Raw genomic sequence first — 25,236 nt, 5'->3', positions numbered from 1 at the left:
GTACAGACAGGAGACTGCTTAATGAGGTGCTGTTTGGCCAGTAGCATTGATGATGCAGTTGGGGGAAAAACAAACAAACAAATAAACAAAACAAAACTACACTCAAAACCCCAAACAAAACCCCCCTAATCTAATAGAAATCTTGCCAGCAGCAATATAGTTGCAGACTCCTTTAGCACAGCAGCTAACAAGGTGGGAGGAACAGGGTTGGCATGGGTGAAGCAGGAACAAGAGGTTGTGCATTTCCAGCCACAGCTCCAGCCCAAACTCTCTGCAGGAAAAGATGTTTGTTGGCACCTGGCATCCTTCGATGACAGTGAAGGCAGCAAGGGAAGAGCAGAAAGCACTTCTGGCCATTAGGAAGCAGCACAGAGCTCTCAGGATCCACCCTCCCCAGGCTGAATGCTCAGATCTGCAAAGGCCACGGGATCAGCCCCACCAGTCCATGCTGAACAGTAGGTCAGAGCAGATGACTGTAATCTGGCCTTGAAATCGATGGTTTGCTAAACAGCCACACCATTTTCTATTACCATTGCAATTTTCTGGGCTTTCTGTCCATACTAGGGCCAGATTGCTCACATGGAAGAAAGCAAACAAGCTAATGAGTTATTTAGAGTTGTTAAAAGCAGGGTAGCTGTAAGCAGAGTGACTTGTATGTGTCACAAGTGTCATAATGTTTTACAGTTGCCCAGACAACTCATGGAGGGGGTTGTCAGCTGAAAGCACTTACTTTGGACACCCTGAGGTTACATTTTAGTCCAAAACCCAAATTGCAGCCCTCTGAGTAAAGGCTTCTTTCTGCAGTGGCAATTTCTGTTATTGGTGTTTTTTAAAGCCCTCCCCAATAAATAAAATACCCCATTTTTGGGAAAGCATTAGGGTGTGAGGATCACAAAACAGGAATCTGGTTTCATGCTGAGGTATTCACTCTTCCCTGTGTTTCAGCTGCTTTTTAAAATGGACTGCTGAGGTGATGGGAGCTGCTAGGTTGGGTGCCTTGCACTCAGCGGTGCTGTCTCAGGCACTTTGTGGACCACATCAGGGCCAGCTTTCACTGCTTCGTTGGTGGTGCAGTACTGGAATGAAGAGGTCAGCTTTCAGGAGCCATTTAAACTGAGTCTAATTCTTGGATCTATACAGTAAGGCAGGCAATTTGCATATACAAGGCAAAATATTTCCCAGGTGTCTTCCACCTATGTGCTCTGATTTGAACTTTTTCCCCCCAACCATGGCATTCCTTTCTCCACCCCAGAAGCAAAGTCAGATAGTTCTGATACTATAGGAATGACTGAAACATGGTGGGACAATTCACAAGACTGGAGGACTGGGGTAGATAGCTATAGGCTGTTTGATAAAGACAGGCAGGGGAGAAAAGGTGGAAGAGTTGCACTCTATGTCGAAGAAAAGCTTGAATGTACAGAAATCAACTAGAATTGTGGTAGCCCTGTTGAATGCTTCTGGATCAAAATCAGAAGGGTCATCTCCAAGGGAGACTTTATAGTAGGCATCTGTTGCTGACCCTCAAATCAAGATGATGTGACCAAAGAAGCGATACTCGGGCTGCCCGGGCAAGCTTTGGGTCAACAAAACCTGGTCCTTATATGGAAGACTTTAACCACCCAGACATTTGCTGGAGGAACAACACTGCAGCTCCCCTAACATCCATCAAGTTCCTGGAATGTGTAGAGGAATGCTTCTTCACACTGATGTTGGATGTGCCAACCAGGAACGGGGCACAGCTGAACTTACTACTCACTAACCAAGAAAACCTACTGTGCAATATCTTGGCTAGTGACAGACTTGGCTGCAGTGACCACAATATCGTGGAGTTTGGGGCACTTCTGAGCATGATGAAAATTAATTCCAGGACAAAGGTTTTAGATTTTAGAAGAGCAAGCTTCAGCTCACAAAGAGCTCAGTTGGAAAGGATCCTGTGGGAAGCTTCCATGGAGGGTAAAGGAGCTAGTGAGTGCTGGGAAAACCAGTTCATTCCCTCTAAAGGCAAAGGAAGTATGTGGAGCAGGAGAGCCCCTTGGCTTGACTGTGAGCTTCTGGGTCTGCTCAGAACCAAAAGAGAAATGTACCAGAGGTGGAAAAGTGGAACTTTACTGGTTGGAAATTACAAGGGCATTGCCGGGGAATGTGGAGATGCAGTTAGGGAAGGAGGAGCTCAGCTTAAGCTGATGCTGGCCAAAGATGTGAAAAACTTTGAGAAAGGGTTTTTCAGATACATTAACAACAAGCAGAAACACAGGAATAAAATGAGTCCACTGTGAAACAGGAGAGGTGAAGTAGTCACCAGCAATGCTGAAAAGGCAGAGGTCCTCAGCACTTCCTGTGTTTACCATGCTGTTAGGTCCCAGGCCATAGGAACAAAAGTCAAGGTTGATGCAGACACTGACCCACCATCAGTGAAGGAAGCGTTGGTGTGTCAACTGTCACAGGAGCTTGATCCATACAAATTGATGCCATCCACCCAAGGGTGCTGAGAGAGCTGGTTGATGTCATTGCAAAGCTACTCTCCATAATCTCTGAGAAGTTCTGGAGACTGGGAGACATCCCTGAAAACTGGAGGAAGGCTAATGTCATCCCCATCTATAAGAAGGGTTCAAAGGAGGACCCAGGTGACTATAGACCCATTAGCCTCACTTCAGTCCCTGGGAAAGTCATTCAGCAAATCCTCCTGGGGACAGTCCCCAGCCAATTGAAGCATGTGGTTAGGAAAAGCCAGCATGGATTTACCAGGGCTAATTCGTGCTTGACAAACCTGATGGCCTTCTACAACAAAGCAACCCATTCAGCTGATGCAGATGAGCAGTGGACATCATCTACCTGGACTTCTCCAAGGCTTTTTATATAGTCCCCCACAGCCTCCTCCTGGAGAAACTGACAAGTGGTCTGTGTGGTGGGTGGGAAACTGACTGACAGACTGTACCCAGAGGGTGATAGCAAATAGTTTCTCCTTAAACTGGCAACAGGTCACAAGTGGGATCCCCCAGGGATTGATATTGGGCTCAATGCTGTTTGATATCTTCATAAGTGACCTGGATGTTGGGATCAAGAGCACCCTGATGAAGTTTGCTGATGACACCAAGATGAGTGGAGAGGCTGACACTCCAGAAGGAAGAGCCACCCTCCAGGGTGACCTGGACAAACTGGAGGACTGGCCTAACAGGAACCTTATGAAGTTCAACAGGAAGAAGTGTAAGGTCTTGCACCTGGGAACATGTAACCCAGGAGCACAGTTCAGACTGAGATCCACTTTGTTGGAGGGCAGCCCTGTGGAAAGGGACCTGGGGGTCTTCATGGATAACAGGCTCAGCATGAGTGCAGAGTGTGCTGCAGTGGCAAAGAAACCAATAGAATGCTGGGCTGCATCAACAAAAGCATCACCAGCAGAGATCAAGAAGTCATTACCTCGCTCTACTTGGTGCGTGTATGACCACACCTACAGTATTGTGTTCACTTTTGGTCCCCACCCTACAAGAAGGATGGAACAGGCTGGAGAGGGTCCAGAGAAGGGTCATGAGGATGCTCAGAGAACTGGAGGCCCTGCCATATGAGGAAAGGCTGAGAGAAATGGGTTTATTCAACCTTGAGAAGGCTTTGAGGAGACCTTATTGCCATGTTCCGGTATTTAAAGGGTGGCTACCAAGAAGATGGAGACTCCCTATTTACAAGGAGTCACATGGAAAAGACAAGGGGTGATGGACACAAGTTGCTCTTGGGGAGATTCCTATTGAACACAAGAGGTAAATTTTTCACCATGAGGACAATCAAACATTGGAATAGTCCAATGGGAATCTACCACTTCCACCAAGGGAACAGTTTTAAGTTCCAGCTTGACAGGCTGCTGAGCCATCTCCTATAAACTATAGCAGTACCTAGAAAGGTTGAACCAGATGATTCTTGTGGTCCCTTCCAACCTGGCATTCTATGATTCATTTGTTCCACGTACCATTGCTGTGCACTGTCAGCCACAAGCAGTTTCACAGCCCTTCCTTGAAGACTTTGTGTCTGTAAGGAAAAGGGTGGGAAGCACAGTGTATGGCAGGAACTGTTGACTGAAATAGATTCTGATCATGATGACCAAGAAGGGCTTATAAAGGCTGGCATGACTGATGATGACTAGCACTTGAAGTCAGCTGGCAGGTCTTCCATCCACCTGGGTATTTCAATTGCCCCTGAAAATGATTCTCATTGCTGCACTTTTCTCCCTTGTTCAATGGACAACTTTAAGATGAACCAGATAAGAGAGAAGGCATGAAGGAAGTATCACATTTTCTATAGGGTATGAGGAGCAGGAAGACATCTCCCCATAGAGTAATTCCCCAGCCAGACATTGCTGCAGCACAAAGAAACATCTCTCTGTCAAAGGCCCCTGGAATTTCCTTTATTTCCAGTCAAGTTGAACAGAAAGGTTGTTTCTTAAAAAAAAAGAAAAAGAAGAAGAAGAAGAAAAAAAGCAGCAATTCCTGCATGCAATGAAAAGATACACTATCTGCTGAATGAAATATAAAGGCTTCACAGCAGCTGTCTCCTGAGTTTGCATTTACTGCTCCTCCTGATTGGAAGGCTTGATAAAGATAATGGGATTTTTTACCTCCCTTGCCCTCTCCCTCCGTCTCTCCGGAAGGTGGAAGTGGAACAAATTGGATTGGAGTGTGTCTCTCCTTTGTGCCCGCTCGCAGATCTGATGAGTGAGGGGACAGGGTGCTGCCAGAGGACAAAGCCAACACTGTTCACTTAGTGCTGTGAATACGGATGTCAGGGTCACCTTTTCCTCCTCTGCACCCTCCCTTCCCATTCCCTCGCTTGCAGCCAGCTCTTTTCCTCACAGCTCAGTGTGTGACCAACTCAGCTGGCACTCGTGGAGAAGGGAAACGTGGAGTGTGTTCCTGTGAGACTAGGAAAAGTTGGGAAAGCACAGGTGGGGATCCTTTCCCTGTCATTGCTCAGATCCATGGTGCAGTGATTCGTATTTGGTCAAAGCAAACAGGCTGTAGGACTGAAGCCAGAACTCTTTGCTGCTCTGAAGCAGCTCTATGGGGTATTTTCCCCCTTGTCTGGCTCGGGATTGGGTCTTGTGTAGAATCTGACTTGTCCATCCTCTTTCTCACATGACCCCTTTCTGCAGCAAGGCCATGATGAAGGGCTTGTATCCCTGCAGGAGCACAAGGGGCCTGAGGGGACATCCCATGATGTCCCCAGTACCACCGGAGCAGAGGGAAAGCTTCTGCTGCTCTGAGGACCCTGCCCTTGAATATAAATAAAGCACAGAATGAGGAAAGCTGTGTCTATCTTTCATGTTGGAGCCAAGTGCAACACTGAGAACCTGGGCATCCCCCCAGAACACTGTGTCAGTGTGTCTGTCCCCAAAGAGGAGTCAGAAGAGAGGAGGACCATAGTAATATGCAGAGCCCCAAAGAAGAGATGTCAAAGACACTGTCCTCAAGAGATCATGAGGAAGGGATCCCCAAGAGATTATAAGGGACACACTGTGTGACAACACAAGTGGCTTTGGCACTCTATGGGGCACTTCATAAGAGCACCAACTCCCAGCCCAAACTCCAGAATTTTGTGCTCATCCCTGAGATGTCAGGGACCAGTTAGCTTCCAGGAACCCAGTCCAGTTGGGAATGAATAGAGTGCATCACCCTCAGACATCACAAGGTTAATGTAGGTGAGGATCTAAGGAGCTGGAGTAAATGAAGGGCAGTTCAGGATCAGTGCTTGGCCAACACCTTTGCTTACTCTCTGAGTATCTCCAGCCAATGTAACAGCCAGCAATAAACACAGCAGCTGACCTCTTCCTGCTAATTCAAATGAGTAATAAAGGCAAGGGTGGCTTCCCCAATGCATTTTAATTATGTGATAAGGAAACTGCTGAAACCAAAAGAAATTTGCAACAGTCCTTGCATTTTTATATTATAAGAAATAAGCAGGAGTGGCAGGTGATGTCTCCATATCCAAGAGTTCATTTTAATCAGCTCCTGCAAATGAATAGACTTTCTGCTTTGGCTCTGGCTAAACTGTATGTGGCTGGGTCACTGTCACTGAGGCATGGCAACCAAAAAATGGTTTTGGATGGTCCAGATTATCTGTGGTTAAGCCACAGCTTTCCCTGATGTCACCAGGTGATAATACATTTCTCTCCTTTGGGCCATGTTTATGTGTTTATGGAACAGTTTGGGTTGGAAGGGGCCTTTAAAGGTCATCTAATCCAAGCCCATGCAGTGAGGAGGGGTATCTTCAACTACTTTGAGATCTTCAACTAGCTTAAGTTGTTCAGAGCCTCATCTAGCCTGAGCTTAAATGTTGCCAGTTATGGGGCATCTACCACCTCTCAGGCAACTTGTGCCAGTGTCTCACCACCCTTAATATTTAGTCTGGTGTGGGTATTTCCAGGGCTCTGTCCCTCATCTCAGAGGCTTTGTGAAGCAGAGTTCAATGTCCTTGCTCTTCTTGCAGAGTGGCGGCAAGCAAGTGGGGCAAGGATGATCCTTCAGGATGAAGACATCACCACCAAGATAGAGAATGACTGGAAGAGACTCAACACACTGGCCCATTATCAGGTAACTGGGAAGGAGGATGCACAGAAGGTAGGTCAGGTAAGAAAACAGGAGAAGGAGAAGGGCAAAGTGTTACTCCCTAAGATGCGAAGGTAAACGATGGCTGAGTGGGCAATAGCTGACTAGAGGCCTCGAGTTGAGTATGTCCATCCTGTTCCACTGTCCTTGTGGTAATTCCCCTATACAACATTAGGGATGAACCCAAGGGAAGAAAAAATCCTGTTTCTCTCAAAGGAGGGGCATCCCTAGTGAGTGAAGGATGTGGAGATGTGGTCATGAGGACAACGTGTTAACATTTCTCATGTAGACAAACAGAAAACAAGACCTTTCATCCCTCTTTTTCCAATGCATAGAAGGCCTTGTAATGCTAGCAGAGATCAGAAGGACAGAAGAGAGAAAAATGGGAGGGAAGGAGGCTTAGTGTCTGGAAAAAGGAGGAGGAAAGCAGCATGGCTGGAGACCACAGTGCAGTGAAGTTATCATTGATCTAGGAACACTTGTTTTCAATCCCTGTCCTGGTCTAGGTTACCTGCCGTGGGCCAGGGCTTCCCTTCATCTCTGCGTGACCTTGGAATACATCAGAGAGGGCTAGAGGTCAAAAAAAAAACAAACTTACACAAGTGGTAGATTTAGTGAAAAATGGAGTTTTGGTCAAAAGGTCTCTCCACTCCTTCCCTCCCAAAAAAACCTGCCTTGGTAAATTTAATCTGCTACTGACAATTTTGTCATTTCCTCAATCACACCTCTGTAAACTCTGTTTCATAACAGGATTTTCTTTTCATTTAAGAGCTGACCTGAGGAGGCAGCAAGCAATAATTTGAAAAGGAAACAAAACTTTTCACTTCAAATTGACTGAAGCATTTCTGTCTGACTCCAGAGCACTTCATTTTTTTCAGGGGGAATGAGGATGTTTTCTATTTTTCATTCACCAACAAACCAGCCGTAATTGTCTGTCCCTTCTGTGTTGTTTTTTCAGTTGTTTGCTTCAGACAATGAGCTTTCAGCTATTTAGATGAGCTGGGGCACAACAGGTCCTCAGCTGCCAGGTTGTTGATCTCCACATTGTTTACCCTGGCTATCCTGAAGGCAGTCATGGAGCATACTGGAGCAGACACTGATATTCCTGTTACCTCAGTTTCCCTATCTGTAATGTGGGGCTAAAACTACAAAGAGCAAATGATTGCCTCCCATAATTGCTGAGGGGTTATTTAATTAGCCTCTGCAGTGCTTTGAAGATGAAAAACCCTATGCAAGTGCTAATTATTATTATTACACAGACAAGAGTTAGATGTTGTTAGCTGGGTTGTATTTTTTTTTTTTACCCATCTCCTTTTTATGATGTCTTATTTATCACAGACATTCCAGATATGGCTCCTCTGAGCCACTGGCTTGTTAAGATTTCTGATATGGGACACACATGACTTGCCAGACTGTAGAGATGGAAATTCTGGCTCGCTTCAGAAAGCTCTGCTGTCCATTGAAACACTACCCCATGACACCTTGGAGCACAGCCACTCCAAACCTGCTGCTGGCCCTGTCTGAGATCTTCTGACACAGCAATGAGAAATATGGTGTGTTAGTCACTTCAGTCCAGCAGTGCATGTGTCACTTGGAAGGAGGAGACTGTGCATGGAGAGGCTGACAGGACCAGTTCAAGTAGAAAATGTAGGTACTCATTTCTGAACTAGGTACCTAGATATCACTTGTCACTGAGGTGGAAGGAATAGAAAATTTCACATCAGTTTTATCATCCTTACGGGAGCCAGATGAATTTATTCTTGTCGTGCTTCTATCCTGCATAGGAGTTTTCTTGGGAAGAACTTAGTGTCAGGTTTACTGAGGTTAATGCAAAGACACCCATTGTCATCACTGGGCTTTGAATCAGGACCTGAGTGGAGCAGAGTCTGCTTCATCATCAGTTGTCCTACTGCCCAAGTGCAGGTTTCTAGGGGCGTAACAGAACATTTTGTCCCTTTTTTGTTCACAAATGCACTTTGGGCCAAAACCACTGACCTGTCTCCAGTGACACTGGTTTATGGCTCAGTTTCTGCTGCCCTTGGCATGCTCCTCAGCCAGTTTTCAGAAGTTAATTAACCAAATCTCTTTTTCTTTACAGGTGCCAGATGGATCTGTGGTAGCTTTAGTCTCCAAGCAAGTCACTGCCTACAATGCAGTCAACAACTCCACAGTCTCCCGGACATCAGCCAGCAAGTATGGTAAGGATTTTTGTTCTGATATGAATTGAGAGAGCACTGGGGAAGAGATCCCAAACATCATGGCAGTTGGAAGATACTGAGCACCAGCAGAGACAATGATAGGCAGATGTCTAGTTAATAAGATTGCTTAAGGGGTGGTAGGAGGAGAGGATTTAGCCATCTAAAATTTGGCATCTGGTCCAAGCTGTTGTTTCCAGTGGTTGGATGACTCTTGGGAAGTACTTTTGCTCTCTCGGTAGTGAAAGGAGGTGCCTGTACAATATACAATATAAGCTGCCTCCATTTTAGATCACTGAATCTCACTCCTGGATTTTGCACAAGGAGAGGCAAGGGAGTAGCCCTGCACACCGGTTGTTCTGGTAGGCAGAGTCCTTGGAGTATGGTCTGTTGTGAAAACTAACATGTGGCACAGATGAACAACCACAATCTGCACATGGCATAGCTTGCCTACAGTGACAGAATCATAGAATCGTTTTGGTTGGAAAAAATCTTTAAGATCACCAAGTCTGATCATTAACCCAGCACTGCCAATGCTACCACTGAACCATGTCCCTCAGTACCACACCTACACAGCTTTGAATTCCCTCCAGGGATAGTGACTCCACCACTGCCCTGGGCAGCCTGTGTCAGAGCCTAATAACTCTTTCAATTAATAAATTGTTCCTAATATCTAATCTAAATCTCCCCTGGCACAACTTGAGGCCGTTTCCTCTTGTTCTATCACTTGTTATTTTGGAGAAGACACCAAGTCCCCCCTTGCTCTAACCTCCTTTCTGGCAGTTGCAGAGAGCAAGGTCTCCCCTCAGCCTCCTGTTCTCCAGGCTCAACACCCCCAGTTCCCTCACCTGGTCCTTGTAACACTTGTGCTACAGACCCTTTCCCAGCTTTGTTGCCCTTCTTTTGGCATGCTAAATACCTCAGTGTCATTATTGTGTGTCCCACCCTGCTATCTTATTAACCCAAGGGAATTTACAGCTGGAATAATAATAAAAAGGGCTTCCTGAAGACTTGTATCAGCATATCTCAAGGCACTGGACTGTTATTCACAGTTCACCCAGGAGACAACTGAGAATGAGACAGCTGTGAAATAGAGAACAGGTGGAAATTCTTCTGTAGAGCCAAGCAGAGACCTCCTGAGCCTCACTCACACTGTCACACACCTTCTCCCCTGTGCTAGAAGTGCAGCCCAGAACATGTCTCACTATGGTAATGCCAGACAACAAAGCAAAATATCTCATATGGGAAGCCAGGATGATGCAAAACCCACCTTCCAACCTGGGTGCAGCTGTCATATCAGTTTACTATTATTTTTTAGTTTATGAAAACATCTCCAATCTTTCTTACTCCCTTTAGCTTGAGGGAAAATCCAGAGGAGCCGTTTCCTCTTTCTCCAAGGGCATAAGCAATCCACCAGACCTTATTAATATTCATCCTCTTTGCCATGTTGCTGCAATTACTGAAAGACACAGTGACCTTTGAAATGGAAGACTTGAGGGGGGTTAATTTCTGTTGGATTTCTTTAATTCTTTTGCCATTTGATTTTTCGGAAGGAGGGAGTGGGGAAGAGTGCAGGGGGTGGAGAGGATGTGGTGGGTCAGGAGTGATTGTTAATTGCAATTAAGAAAACAGCAGCCAGAGAGAAAAAGGATATTCCAGCTGATAATTAATATGTAGAGCTTGGTAATGCATTAATGAAGCTGATTCAGATCTTGCTACAGAAAGGTGCAACGTTCTTCCATTAATTCGGGTTGGAAAACACTCTGCAGCAGTCCTGGAAGGTCAGGCAGAGGGGAATGTCTCATGCCACCAGTTAGAGGCAAAAGGAGGTACAATTTAGAGGCTCAAGGAATCCCCAGAGAGAAAATTTGTGTGGGCCCACCTGGGGTTCTGGTTGACCTTCTGTCAACATAAGATTTTGCAGCAGGGAGTGAAGAGGATGGTTGGGCAGGAGTTATTGGGTTGCTTTGACGCCAAAGGAGGGGTGGAGAACCAGACAAGAGGTCATGTTAGCTACAGTAACATTACTATGCAAAAAGGCCATGGCCTGTTCTCTGGCCACAATGCCAAGCAGCACGGTGTGCTATGGCCAACATCCTTACAGGTAAAACAAACTGTGCTGATCCATACTGGTTACCATTAATATCTGGTACTATCCACTGAACCAGCTTTGAGCAGAGTCTGACACTGACAGAGCTGGTTTCCCCAGGCCAAATTATTGCCAAAGAATGTGATAAGAGGTAAAAAGCATGGGCAGTGAAAAGACAGTGTTTGAGCCTCATTTAATTTAATAGTGTAGACACTGACATCACACCTGGCTTGACTGGCAACCTGTGTCTTTGCTGACCAGCTCAGTCATAATGCTTTGATTATAAGGCCTGGTCCATACAGCTGCTTTGGGGTCATTTCCATCTCACACTGTAATTCCACCAGAAGATATACCTGTGTTGCCTAATGTTATAAACTGGGTGATGGAAAATTATTTAATACTAATCTAGAAATCCAGAACTTGTGAGAACAGGGGCATTGCAGTACTGCTACAGCTTTCTGACTTTGGAGACCCAAACCAACATGTCCTCAGGGTGGACTCACCAGCTGTGATTGTCTCAACCCCAGATTGGAACCTTTATGAGTATCTTCTCCATATACTGAATGGGAAGCCAGGCAGGTCTTCTTCTTGCCTGTCTGATGAAAACCTTCTACTAGGTGGCATGTCATTTGCATGTTTCCTTGGTAACACCTGTGAATCCAAACCCAAGTGCTCTTAGGGCTGAGGCACATGTATCTGTCTTTGCAGAGAACATGATCCGTTACACGGGCAGCCCTGATAGCCTCCGATCCCGCACACCCATGATCACCCCTGACCTTGAGAGTGGAGTCAAGATGTGGCACTTGGTGAAGAACCACGAGCATGGTGACCAAAAAGAGGGTGACCGAGGCAGCAAGATGGTTTCAGAGATCTACCTGACAAGGCTACTCGCCACCAAGGTACATGGTAGGGGTGGGGAAGAGGGTGAGAAATGTTTTTTTTAAAGGCTGCAGTGGAACTTCTTGCCTACAAGAAATGAGAGATTGCTCAAAGGGTGCCAAAGGAGGATAAAGAGAGAAAAGCTGAAGGAAAATAGAGCAAGAGGCTTGTTTCAAGTGTGTAAGGAAGGAGCTTGAACTTAGAAAGCAGAGTCAAAAAGGGACATTGAGGAGCAATCTCACAGGCCCATGAGATTGGTAGAGAAAGTCAGCACAGGGGAAGGTGCTGAGGTTGTTGGTTATACTGGCTTCTAGTTTGTACCAAAATTGATCAAATGAAGAATTAGGGAATAAATGTGCTCAAATCAGGTTCCAAGGATACGTCACACCTCACAGTCTGAAAAGGGCTCCTATGCCAGAAAACCCTGAGTTGTGTGGTACAAGTCCTTCTTCTCTACCTTCCCCCTGGGCCCATAACGGCTCTTGTGCTGATGACTGGATAGGGAGTTAAGCTGCCCATGATAAAGCTGTGATAGTCAGCTCCAAGGACAGCAAGATGCCCATGGCCACTGAGATATGGAAACCAGGGTCTCCAAAGAGAAAATACAGATAAAGTCAGGTGGGGACCAAGCAGGGACACACTGAACTAAATCTCCAGACACACCTCACATGTCACAGCTGACTCACAGCAAGTCTGCAGAGAGTGCAGAGACTGCTTTCGAAAGTTTGTAAGATCTCATCTGCTCAGTCCATGTTCCCAAAACCACTGGAAACCAAACTCCTACATAGGTGCCTGCCAGAGCCTGAAAAACTTAGTAGTGGAGCAGTATGTGAGTGTTCAGCATAACTGGGGATGCAGCACCATGAGGAGCACACCTGGACAAGTGGAGATCACTCAAGATGACAGGTCTAAAACTTTGCTCTGGGACAGACACAGGAAATGGCTTAATTGCCACTGTCTGCTCAGAAATAATTCATTGTCACTCACCACCATGCTGTCCCTTCCCTGCAGAGGGGGTGGCCAGCTCTTGTGGCAGATAACTTGCTCCAGGGTTGACAAAAGATCTCAGGCGTTTCACCTTTCATCTCTGACCTAACCTGTTCTCCGCCTAACTCACCTCTAAAAGCTCTACAAGAGGATGGGCAAAAGCAGTTGTCTGAGTTTACATTTATTTGGTCTTCCACACTGTAGATGGTGATCTCCTTGGAGAAGCCTGCGTTAATGAAGAGGCTACAATGATCTTTTGCACCCCAGCAGGGACCAGGGCAGGTGGGGAGGAAGGCTGTATCATCAAAGACCCCTTTGTCGTTCAGCCATCCTCTCCCAGCCCAGATGTGCCCAAAACTCTCTAACATGAGAGTTACTTCAACGCATCCCAGAAGTGGAAACCACAGGGCACTTGTGGCTCAGGTGTAGCTGCTCATGGGATTATCTCCATGGTTCTGAGCAAGGTTACAGTAAGCAATGAGCAAACAGCCCAATCTTCCTCCCTTCTCTGAAGTTTTGACTATTATAATTTCTTATCAGGGTGCTAAAAGGCACAAACACAACTTCATATGTTCATGCAAACTTTGTCTAAGTTTGCTCCACCACATGCTCAAGTCCTACCGTACAGTTTTACCTTCACATTGGTTCCTCTGCTCAGTCTGCCTCTGATGTCTGGCTCTCCCTGCATCCTCGCTCAGGCTGTGTTGCAGCAGGGTTTGGAGATAAAGTGGCTTTGTCTTTAGCCTCTGGTACAGGCCCAGCTCCCTGGCATCAAGATGCTTTTATGGATCACACAACCTAAAAAGAAAATGAAGCTCTCCAGGGCCTGGGCCCCAGCTGGTGTAAACTAGGGAGCATTGGACCAGTGCTGATTTATGTTGTCTGGGGATACATCCCCTACCCCAGCACTGAATCACTTTTGGTTTATGTTCTGGATCACAAACTCAACACTTGCTTTTTTTGTTTGTTTGGTTGGTTTTGGTTTTGCGTAGAAAAGCAGCTGTGAAACTTGAACAGCAACAGAGAGAGGATAAAGGCTGGGGGTTGATTGTTTCCCCTCTTGGGCTGGGCAATTTTCTTTCCTCATCATGATCATTTGAGGAAGGGAAAGAGGAGAGCAATTGCTGATGATACAGTCCAGGGAATACTTAGTTAAACTGACAATGATTTTTATTCCACATAACCTAGAGCTAGAGTCTCTTGCCTAAAAGCCTGGAGGCTTCCTTTGTGTTTGTGTGGGTGAGCATGTAGAGAACTAATTCCCTTCAGAAACTGAACCTGAGGGCAGGTCTTCCATGTCAGACCAACAAGGTTTCCCTTCAGGGCCCCTTTCCAACTCAGACATGTGCTGCAGGGTTTTATTTACCCTGTAGCAGCTCACACAAGAAAAAGGCACCTCTGTTTGTTTCCCAAAATAAAAATCAAGTGGTACCAGGTTTCTAATGAAGTATTTGCTAGTGGTACATAAATTTAAGCCACTTTGGTGGACCCTGATGCTTGATTTCTAGAAAGGTGAATTTCTTTCCTGGGTCTGCAGAGAAAGATGAGGGGTTTATTTTTCAGGTGAGGCCATTTTGCGTAACAGGAAATGTATGTTGGAGATTTCATTGTTTTTTGGTTATTTTAGTAGCTGTATGGATGTTCACATGTCAATGCCAGTGCAGCCCCTGTGGCAGGGCAGTGCTTTGAACATGGGCTAGAGCTGCCCATTTGGTGAAAGGAGTGTGCCTTGTCTAGTTCCCTCCCAAGCCCAATTTGCAGCTCAGCTGGTTATCACAGCTCCTCAACTGTCTCCTTCTCCAGACCATGTCACTCTCTGCTATTCCAGCTCTTCACCTTCTTGCCTAACAGCCAGCTGTACTCACCAGCTTGTCCAGGGTGGTTCTCCAAGCACGAGATCTGGGATTCTCCTCCAGAGATTGATAAGGAGATCTCTGCAGTCTCTACATTACTGAGGTCTGCAGAGCAGTGCTTGACATATGCACTCACTGCTTCTGTTTGCCTCAGTCTCATGTCAACGGGCAGTAAAAAATGAAGAGACCTTTTGGAGATTAAGATTAAGTTCTTGTTATTTACTGTACTACTCACACATACAAAGCAACCATCTCTCTGCAGTCACTCTTGTCTCATTTGTCTCAATGACACTTTCTACTCTGCTCTACAGTCAACTGACTTGTGTTCCCAGCTTAAGAATTGGCTCTGGATGAAAACCAACATAAAAAATGACCAGTTTTTGTCTCATACGTGCACTAAAGCACCTGAGGATAGAATGCAGAGGAGAGAAATTCTGTTGGGAACATACCAGGGCCTCTCCATCACAACACACCTGAGACAGGACAAGGTATCCCACCACAGCTCAGCCATCCTCCCTGGCAGGGAGCACTAGTAGCAAAGAGAACAAGTAGCATCTTGACCTTCCCTATTTGTCTGCTAACAAGATGTAGAGGATATTGTGAAGATGCACATGCTGCTTGAAAACACCTATATTAAACTGTCCAACTCATGTCATATTTAACTGACATTAGATGGCTTTTTAATGACACCTTCTGGCCCTGATCCACAGATATACTCTACTTCCAGTGAGGTACCAAAATACAGTATCTTCTTCTTACTTAGTATCTCACATTCTTCTCTCATTTCTTCTTCCAACAGGGCACCCTCCAGAAATTTGTAGATGACCTCTTTGAGACCATCTTCAGCACTGCTCACCGTGGCAGTGCACTTCCCCTGGCTATCAAATACATGTTTGACTTCCTGGATGAGCAGGCTGACAAGCACAACATCCATGACCCCCATGTGCGGCACACCTGGAAGAGCAACTGGTGAGTGAGAAACCCCAGTACAGTCCAGCATTAGGTCCTGAACTGGAAGGAGAGTAAGAGGGACATGTCTTTAGGATCTGGTCCTGTGGGGAGCTGAGAAGCCTGGTGTAGGGTTCAGAGCCCCAGGCACATTCTCCTCAAGCCTATGGGGAAGTCAGAAGATCCCAGAATCTAAAGGATGCTCTCAAGAGCACTTCAGCTAAACAGGTCCCAGTTTGCCCTGTACCCACAGGTATGGTGGTGTTTCTGAGGTATCATATGGGGATAAAGGAGGAGAAATGGTGAAGTATGTAACTGCTGCAGTGCCCATGCCCCTGGGAATGCCAAGGAAGGCATGTGAAAGGATCCAGCACCACCGTCTTCATCTAGACTGGGTGTTTGAATTCCCACTAATATGAGAGGGGAGCTAGAGCTCCATTTGTTTACCCACACGTGGGCATCAAATGCCACCCGAGATATTTTATGAGATCCCAGACATGCACACAGTACATGCAGCAGCCACCGGAGACTTGTACCCTCCTGGGCTGGCAGGTGGAGGCCGGGAGAGCAATATCAAATGGTACTAAGCACTAAAAGGGTCTGGAGCTGGATGTGAGTCTCCTTCGGAGTGAGTGACAAAGTCTGACATCAACCCCCTGTTGCCAGGCAGCAGTCCCTCCTTGGACATGTAATGTGACAACAGATAAAAGCCAAGATCGTTGGAGAGAAAAGATCTTCGCAGCTCCTCTCTGCTGAGTCTCCCTGCTGGAAAGAGTCCCCTGGAGAATGGCTCCCTCCCCTTCTCCTGTGCAAATCCAGGGACTATAAAAGGAGCAGCAGAGGAGGGCCATGGGGCTCCCAGCTCATGCATTTTTTTCCTTTTCCCAGCCATGCTGCTGGCAGATCGTCACAGTGCCGTGACATAAAAAAAGAAACCCCATGCACCAAAGAGGTTTTCAACTAATGAAACATTAGCATATTATTAACATCTGCAGCACTAATCTGAGGCTGATTGCAGCCACTCAGACGAAATGAGCAGGAGGTTTGTTTAAGGGGGGAGGATAGAAGGTGTGGGAAAAGGGGCAGTATGAAGAAATCTGTTCAAGCAGATTAAATTAACTCCAAGGCATATCACGGGCTTCATTATTCCCAGCTAGGGACATTGTCCCCCCAGCCCCTCCCCACACCCATGCACACATACAAACCCTCGGTGCTTGTCCTTGCTGTGCTGTGTTTGCAGTCCAGACACCTGCACAAGAAGTTCTGCATGGTTTACTCATCCACCTCATCCTCCAAAACATGAATCCTCTGTTCCCAGTCTAAAAATGTTTCCCTCCCACAACTCCCATCAACACTCATTGCCAGAATCTCCTTCTTCTGAACTTCCACCCCGTTCTCAAAGGAGGCTGCTTGGCTGATAGGATTACTTGTGTGAGGTTTTCCTTACATTCTCTCTTTGATTTTGACAGCTCAGGAGAACATACAGTGCTTTAGGAAAGCATAGTGTCAGGACATGTTTAAATGCCCACTGTTACCAAAATGTATTGAGATGAATGAGAATAATTTTTTATGGAACTGTGAGCACATGGGGGCAACGAGCAAATGGAAGGAACTTAGGAACTGGGGAGTTTAGCCTGAACATCTGGTGAATTTGTTAGGATGAAGAAAAACCTCCTCTTGGGAAAGTTCAGACAGTGAAGGTAGACTTAACAGTCTACCTAAGAGAGACAGGAGTCTAACTCTGTGATAAGTGACACATCTCAGATCTTAAGCCACAATCATATGAATACATTTGCCCTGACACAAAAAGGCTTGAGGCAAAGACTGGAGTCAGATACCTCAGGGCATCTCACACAAATGAACAGCTCTTTTGAGAAAAAAGGGGGAAAAAAAGAGCTTTGGATTGCAACTGGAATAACACTTCCTTGGTTAGGGCAGATACATTTTCATTTCAAAGGTTGCAACACATGTTTCTCAGTTCCTTTTCTTCCTGGAGGCAAGAGAGTTTTCCCTGTCATGGTACAACTATTTCATGCCCAGTGTGGTGGGATCACATGCAGGTTTGGGCACAGTGTGACAGTACATGATGTGTGCGTGCCACTAACACTCCTACTCTCAACCTGGGAGCTCTTCCTATGATGTTGCAATGAGGGGTAAAAGCCAAGTCCCTCCCTGACAGATGGTCACAGCAAGTTTTGCAGGTGCAATGCCCACCCTCAGCTGGTGAAGGAGCCAACAGCTGCAACTTTACATTGCAACCTGACATAGAGAAGTTTGGAGTCATTTTCATCACCTCAATTATGTTAGGAGCCATTTTCATCATCTCAATTATACTCCCATTAATCTACGTGCAGCTTCAATGAGATGGCATTAACTTTAAGATTGAAAACCACTCCTGAGGTGACTCCACTGCCATCCCTAGTGGCCTGTAGGGGAGGAACCTATTGTGTATCAAAGCTTATTCCAGAGTCCTTATCTCCACACCATGATCTTTGATTTTCATTCACCATTTATCAGTGTAACCTCACACAACAAAGCCTGTGAGCCCTGCACTGACTGACTCACCTCTTCCACCCCTCCCACCCCCCTTGCAGCCTCCCGTTACGGTTCTGGGTTAACATGATCAAGAACCCTCAGTTCGTCTTCGACATCCACAAGAACAGCATCACAGATGCCTGCCTCTCTGTGGTAGCTCAGACTTTCATGGACTCCTGTTCAACCTCAGAGCACCGGCTGGGCAAAGACTCACCCTCTAACAAGCTTCTCTATGCCAAGGACATCCCCAGCTACAAGAACTGGGTAGAAAGGTGAGTTTTTGTTCTAGAAATAGGAATGGCATAAGTAAGTGACACAGTGAGGCCCTGCTTCATGGGTGGAGGTAGGAGGCAAAGACAGTATTGTAGTCAATGGGGCAAAATCTAGTTGGAGGCCTGTGACTAGTGGAGTCCCTCAGGGGTCGGTACTGGGACCGGTGTTGTTCAACATCTTCATCAACGACCTGGATGAGGGTACAGAATGTACCCTCAGCAAGTTTGCTGATGACACCAAGCTGGGAGGAGTGGCTGACACACCAGAAGGCTGTGCTGCCATTCAGAGAGACTTAGACAGGCTGGAGACTTGGGCGGGGAAAAACCTGATGAAGTTTAACAAGGGCAAGTGTAGAGTTTTGCATTTGGGGAAGAAAAATGTCATGCACCAGTACAGGTTGGGGGCTGACCTGCTGGAGAGCAGTGTAGGTGAAAGGGATCTGGGGGTCCTGGTAGACAGGAGGATGACCATGAGCCAGCAATGTGCCCTTGTGGCTAAGAAGGCCAATGGCATCCTGGGGTGCATTAGAAAGGGTGTGGTTAGTAGGTCAAGAGAGGTTCTCCTCCCCCTCTATTCTGCATTGGTGAGGCCGCATCTGGAGTATTGTGTCCAGTTCTGGGCCCCTCAGTTCAAGAAGGACAGGGAACTGCTTGAAAGAGTCCAACGCAGAGCCACAAAGATGATGAAGGGAGTGGAACATCTCCCTGATGAGGAAAGGCTGAGGGAGCTGGGTCTCTTTAGTTTGGAGAAAAGGAGACTGAGGGGTGACCTCATCAATGTTTACAAATACATAAAGGGTGAGTGTCAAGAAGATGGAGTTAAGCTTTTTTCAGTGATGACCAGTGATAGGACAAGGAGTAATGGATACAAATTGGAGCATAGGAGGTTTAAGGTGAATATCAGAATTTTTTTTTTTACTATGAGAGTGACAGAGCCCTGGGACAGGCTGCCCAGAGAGGTTGTGGAGTCTCCTTCTCTGGAGACATTCAAAACCCGCCTGGACGCCTTCCTGTGTGATGTACTCTAGGTGACCCTGCTCTGGCGGGGGGGTTGGACTAGATGATCTTTCGAGGTCCCTTCCAACCCCTAAGATTCTATGATTCTATGACAGTATTCGGTTTGGTAGCTTTTCTTCTTTGGTTATTGCCTAGGTATAAAGCTCCATGTTAGTCTTTTGTTGCCACATGCCTTGCAGCAGAGATGGACATTTAATTAGAGGTGTGAGCTGAAGGTGTTTGCCAATGTTGTTTCTTTTGAGGAGAAACTGTTGAGAAGCATTAGAGGGAGGGATGAAAGGGAGGTGATGTGCTTGAGCCTTGGAAAGTACATGGGCTTCTAAGTCTTTCCATACAGACCAGAAGTGGTTTGCTGTTCTCAGCATCGTTGTGACAGTCCCCAGACTACCTCGATCCCAAAGACTGTAAAATGGTGTCTCCTCAGCCCAAATCCAGTAGCTTTCCTTGGAGGTTCTTCTGCACTTTGAATGAGGTGCTGTAAGATTGACAGGCTGGTGACTGAAGCTCTGGAGGCATTTTCTGAAAGGTCAGAGATCTTTCCAAGCATTTATCCACATCTGCAAGACGTGCAGATGTACTGTTCAGTCTAATGCACTAAAGGTTGGTGTCTGGCAAACCTACTCCTTTCCTGTGAAGACGGGCTGAGAGAGTTGGGGTTGTCCAGCCTGGAGAAGAAAAGGCTCTGGGCTACAGGAAAGCTGGGGAGGGACTTTTTATTAGGGCAATGACAGATAGGATGAGTTTTCAGCTGAAAGAGGGGACATTTAGATTAGACATTAGGAGGAAATTCTCCACTGTGAGAGTGGTGAAACGCTGGAACAGGCTGCCCAGAGAAGCTGTGGCTGCCCCATCCCTGGACGTGTTAAATGCCAGGTTGGATGGTGGTTGCAACAAACTGGGCCCGTGGCAGGAAGATTGGATCTAGATGATCTTCCAACCCAAACCATTCCATGATTCTATGATGCTCTGCCAGGAATACAACCAAGACAACTATTCCTGCAGTGCCTAGAGGCATCAGCTTCTCTTAAGACTTTCTGTAGGACAAACCAATAGCACACCTTGCATTCCATTCAGCGGGAGCCTGTCTGCTGGAGCAAGCCTTGCAGAAGTGAATCTTTGCTTTGTTTTCCAATATGCTACACTTGCTTGGTGTTATTGACAGGTTTGGGAACTGCACAGAAGGAAAATGATTACTGGTCTATAAATACAAGGATGGGTTTATCTTACAGATCATTCCTGTGCAATGTCTTCTGGTTTAAAGCAATGGTTTGTTTGGATGACTTCATAGGCACCATGTCAAGCAGCTTACATGAGACCTTTGCTGCTGCAGGCACACTGCAAGAAAACCCCTCTATTTCCTTTGGTGGGGATGATTTTCTCTCATTTGTGAAAGGAGAGCATGGCTCATCAAAGAGCTCTGTCCCCTTGTTGACATGAGGTGACATTTTAAAAAATAATTCTCCCATTGGTCTCTGCTTTGTCTGGACAATTATTTTTAGATGTGGTTAAACACTTTTACAAATGTTGTTTCTAGGCAACCTGTAAGGCTTTTACAAGCTACCTTGCTTAATTATGACCTACTTCTGGTATGGTGTTCAAGTTTCTTAGTATTTATGGAGGCTGGATTGACCTGGATAGGGGGAAAGAGGTGTGAGATTCATTTAGGAACCAAACTGGCAGCAACAGCGACCCAAAGCTGTCATACTTTACTGACGTTTTAACAACCCTGAGTGGTTGGGTTTGTGGTAAATACTTTGCTTTATATATGACCTCTGGTTGATTTTTAATCTTTACAGATGGTACATTTGAGTGACAAACTAAGATATGTGGGTGGAGAAGAGGGTGTTTCCTCATGCAACATTTTTTTTCTGGATAAACAGACGGCTGCAGTTTCTGGGATGTTGGGGTTTTTTTTGTTTGGTTTAGTTTGGTTTTTTGTTTTTCCCAGTATTGATTTTACTTCACCAATTTTGTACCTAAATCCTGTTGCCTAGAGATCTTCAGCAATAGGAGCTGCATTTCCCTGGAAGTTTTCCTGAACAACTGGGTTTGCAAACAGGGTACATAACAGCTCCTGCTGCTACTAAACAGCACTGGATTTCTGTGCCCAGCATGTGCTGGGTTGTTGTCTGCACTGATGTCTGACAACTTAAACTGAAGCCTAAGTGAAGACTGAGGGTTTGGGGATATGGTTAGAGATTCTGCCCTGCTTACATTTTTGTGTGTTTGACCCACTGACTCCAGGCAGTGGCACCTGGATGCTGTGGTAATGAAAGGCAAAACATACCAAGGATGAACAGAATACAATTTCAAGTCTGCTGTGCATTAATGAATTCCTCTTCTCCATTCTGCAACTGTACTTTGAGGGAGCTAATTCCAACTCCAATGGCTTCCAGTACTGGCTGGAGCTATTTCCATAGCCAGCATCAGCTGAAGACAACACCCTTCAAGACCACTAGACTTCTTCAAAGAAAAAATCGTAAAATTGAAAGATTTTCAGTCAGGAAATGTAAGAGGCAGTTAAGTAAATCAGAAGCACCTGAAATCAGATGAACTTCTATGATGAAGAAGAACCTATTAGAGTTCAATTAAGCCAGTGGTAGATTGTAACTCCACTTGAATGCACTCTGGAGTAGACAGGCTCCTGTCTTTCAACAGGTCTGTTGAACTGGTAGGTAAGCTGGGTTACTCCAAGCCTTCCCTCTGCAACTCCTGGTTTCTCAGTGTGGAGTGTGCTTTTAGAATTCACAAACTCAAAGCAAAAGAAACAGGCATGGGTGAAAGTACATATCTCCAATCCTTCAAAGATGAGTTTTCTACCACTTTAGAGTGTGAATGTAAGCTTGGGAGGGAATAGTTACAGATTCTGGCTTGAGCAATGGTCTACCTCCACATGGTAGTCAACTGGGAGTTTGCTTTCAACAGCCCTTTTTAATGCTGTTGAAAACAGAAGTGGACTCTACCTGCTGAAACAATCCAGCTGAGAAATCCTCCCTTTCATAGAAAACCATTCAAATTACTCACCCAGGGCTCTTTCACTGTGAAAATGTATGGCTAAAAAAGTGTTGGTGCAGCCACAACTTGAATTTCCTGGGGCAGAAGATGAAGCCTGACTGGGGCAGAATTAACCCAGGAAATAGGGACAGACTATTTGGCTTTTATTAAAGCCATGAAGAGTCAGACTATTATTCTAAAACAAGGTGGAGGCTTTTCACTTATCATTATCTGAGTCTATTGAAAAAAGAGGAAAAGAATGGGAAGGGTAGATCAGATTCTCATCTGCTTTCTGTTAGCAAAACTCCATAGGCTTTGCTGAATTTACATTAGAGCAGTTTCAGATCTGCATCTTTTCAAGTTTGCTTCAAATGTCCCCTTTGAGCTTAGAAATCTGGAGAACTTGGGAGCATTTGATGCAATCCCTAAGCAATACAAAGGGGAGCCTGTTCTAATTGGGACTGTCTCATTAGCATTCAGCACCACACTGAAAAGATGACAAAGGGCTGGGGCTGACCTTTCATTTCTCTCCATGCTGCCAAGCTTATGATAACACTTGTTTGAACTTCATTAACACCGTTTAATTGCCTGCACCACAATCAATACTATGTTTCCCTACAGAAGCCTGACATGGGGGCAGGGATGTGGGAGACTGAAAAGGGGCAGAGCACAAAAAGCAGAAGCTGAAGAGTTTTTTCATTGCACACTGGTGCCCAAAATACTAGCAGTGCTGCAAGGAGAGGGACTCGTGCTTTTTTTTTCTCATCCCTGTAGGAACTTGGTCTCTTTTTTGGCTGTTTGTTGTGTATTAAAAATAGGCCCTCAAAGAAAAGATGAAAATCAATGTGGACATTGCAAATATTCTTAACACTTCAAGAATCTTCCAATGAAGACCACTCAGAATAGGCTTGCCAGGTTTGTCAAGCCTAAAAGAGGTTTAAAGTGACCTGATCTGTAGGATTCAGAGTTATAACATCTGCAGTTTATTATGGGAAGCTGGGTACAAACACTATCTGCCCTAGTGGTGGTACCCAAACCCTAGGCCCATGATCTCATCTCTTTCCTTTTCCTGAAGCAGCTGTGATTTGCATGCCATTAGCCTCTAGATGTTGAGGTCTTCAGCTTGTCAGAAAATCCTATGGGAATATGTTTGGAGTATGCAGAATTGATATGTAGGTCTGTTCCCTTTTGGGATCTGATCTATATATAACTTGTCATCCCGTGGTTCCAGGACTCTGTAGTCAATAGATGGTCTCTTCCAGTGCAGTGCTTGTGATGTCTGCTGGCCACTTTGCAGCTGGCTTTAGAAAGAAAGACAAATGGAACTAGTTCTGTATAAAAAAGATTACAAACTGCATGCACCTTAACATTGTAAGTTACTGAGGTTTTAAACAGAAACATGGAGGTGACTCCAAGGGCTTTAAAAGAGAGCATCAAATGACAGGTGCAAATCCTGGCTCTGCTTTAAAAAATGAAGCCTTTTGTGTCTCCTTTCCCTGACAGAAAGGAAGCTCGAGGTATAACATTCCAAGGGTCAAGGTAGGGAAGTGTTGTCAGTAGAGATAATAAAACCAGTGCTGAAAGGGGTCTCAGGAGGTCAACCGGCTCCTGACTCAGGGCAGGATCAGCTCTGTTTAAAGCCCTCCTGACAGATGCTTGTCCACCCTTTTCTTAAAGGCCTCCGATGACTGAACCTCTGCTCTCCTCAAGCAATCTGTTCAGGGATCTTCCCTCTCCTTCCCATCAGTTTTCCCTCATGGCCAGCCAAAATCTCCCTGGCTGCAATTACAGCCCATGCTGTTGAATTGCACTCCCAGGGGCAGGGGGTACAGCTCATTCCTTGCTTCTCTGCTGCAGCTTTTGGTGTTACCTGAAGGCTGTTTGCTTGTCTTTGCTCACTTCATATCTCTAAAAGGCTCACACAGTGCAGCTTTCAGCAGGCAAGGTGCAAATGCATCTATATACAGAGGGCACAGCCTCAGACCCACAGATCCTCTGCACGGAGAAAATGCTGGACAGTTTCTTCTCCCAAGAGAAACTACCTGTGCACTGATTCATTCTTCAGCCATTGACTCAGTGCTGCTCACCCATTATCTGCTGTTTATTCTTGGATGAAAAGCAGCAGAAAAAGCCATGCACATGCAAAATAAAACCATTTATAGCTAGGGGATGCATATGCAGACAGAATCTTTCCCTCAAGATCTTCAAGGCAAATCTCTGGAAGAAATGGCAGATCCTCATCTAACTTTGGGGCTGATATATTTTGCTTAGTCATCATGCTATGACTGCAATAAGTGTCCACCAGATTGGCCTTGAACCTCTCTCCAAAATAGGATCAGTCTGGGCTAACTGAGCCTGGAGCTGAAACATCACAACCTCAAACTTTGCAGCTCAGATGCCTCCCAGGAAACTAAAGACTGCCGTGTCAAGACAAGGACTGACAGCGTGTCCTTGCTTTGCTTCACTTCAGCCCATGAAAGAGCTGGCCACTAGGTTGTTTCCAAGCTTTTCTTCAGCCCTTCTCTGCTACAGCACTCCCCCAGATCCCTTCCATGCATCTCTCCCTCTTTTAGTGGTCTGGATACAGCCTATTGCATAACCCTAACTATGTTATTGCTGTAATTGCGTCTCCCTTCTGCAGCACATGGATTCGTTACAAGCTTTTCATATGCTAAAATGATTATTAATGAGTGCAGTCCCAACCCAGGACAGCACAACAGCAGCCATGACAAAAAGATCTTTTGGAAGGCAATTAGCTCCATGCTAAGCTGCCTAAACCACGGCAGTGCTGGCAAATTTCAGACTGGAGAGGAAGCATCAGCAACACAGCTTTTCTCTTCTCTTTTGATGAGTTAATGAGTTACTGAGTGGCAGCAG

General features: G+C 45.8%; 1 protein-coding gene across 3 annotated transcripts in view; it reads left to right on the top strand.

Moving 5' to 3' along the window:
• The window catches only part of PLXNA4 (plexin A4), a 477,499-nt gene that overhangs the window by 438,124 nt on the left and 14,139 nt on the right, over nucleotides 1-25,236 (top strand). For 2 of the 3 annotated variants that reach the window (XM_051626583.1, XM_051626591.1), the window contains exons 26-30: nucleotides 6,472-6,575; nucleotides 8,689-8,788; nucleotides 11,583-11,773; nucleotides 15,393-15,562; nucleotides 18,136-18,348. In XM_051626583.1, coding sequence (XP_051482543.1) covers nucleotides 6,472-6,575; nucleotides 8,689-8,788; nucleotides 11,583-11,773; nucleotides 15,393-15,562; nucleotides 18,136-18,348 — 778 coding nt within the window. Of the gene's footprint in view, nucleotides 1-6,471; nucleotides 6,576-7,928; nucleotides 7,996-8,688; nucleotides 8,789-11,582; nucleotides 11,774-15,392; nucleotides 15,563-18,135; nucleotides 18,349-25,236 lie in introns of those variants that run through there. The other variant, XM_051626600.1, reaches the window with a different exon arrangement.

The sequence above is a fragment of the Apus apus genome, chromosome 1, assembly GCF_020740795.1.
Source record: "Apus apus isolate bApuApu2 chromosome 1, bApuApu2.pri.cur, whole genome shotgun sequence".
NCBI lineage: Eukaryota > Metazoa > Chordata > Aves > Apodiformes > Apodidae > Apus > Apus apus.
This window is presented reverse-complemented; position numbering and strand designations above follow the sequence as displayed.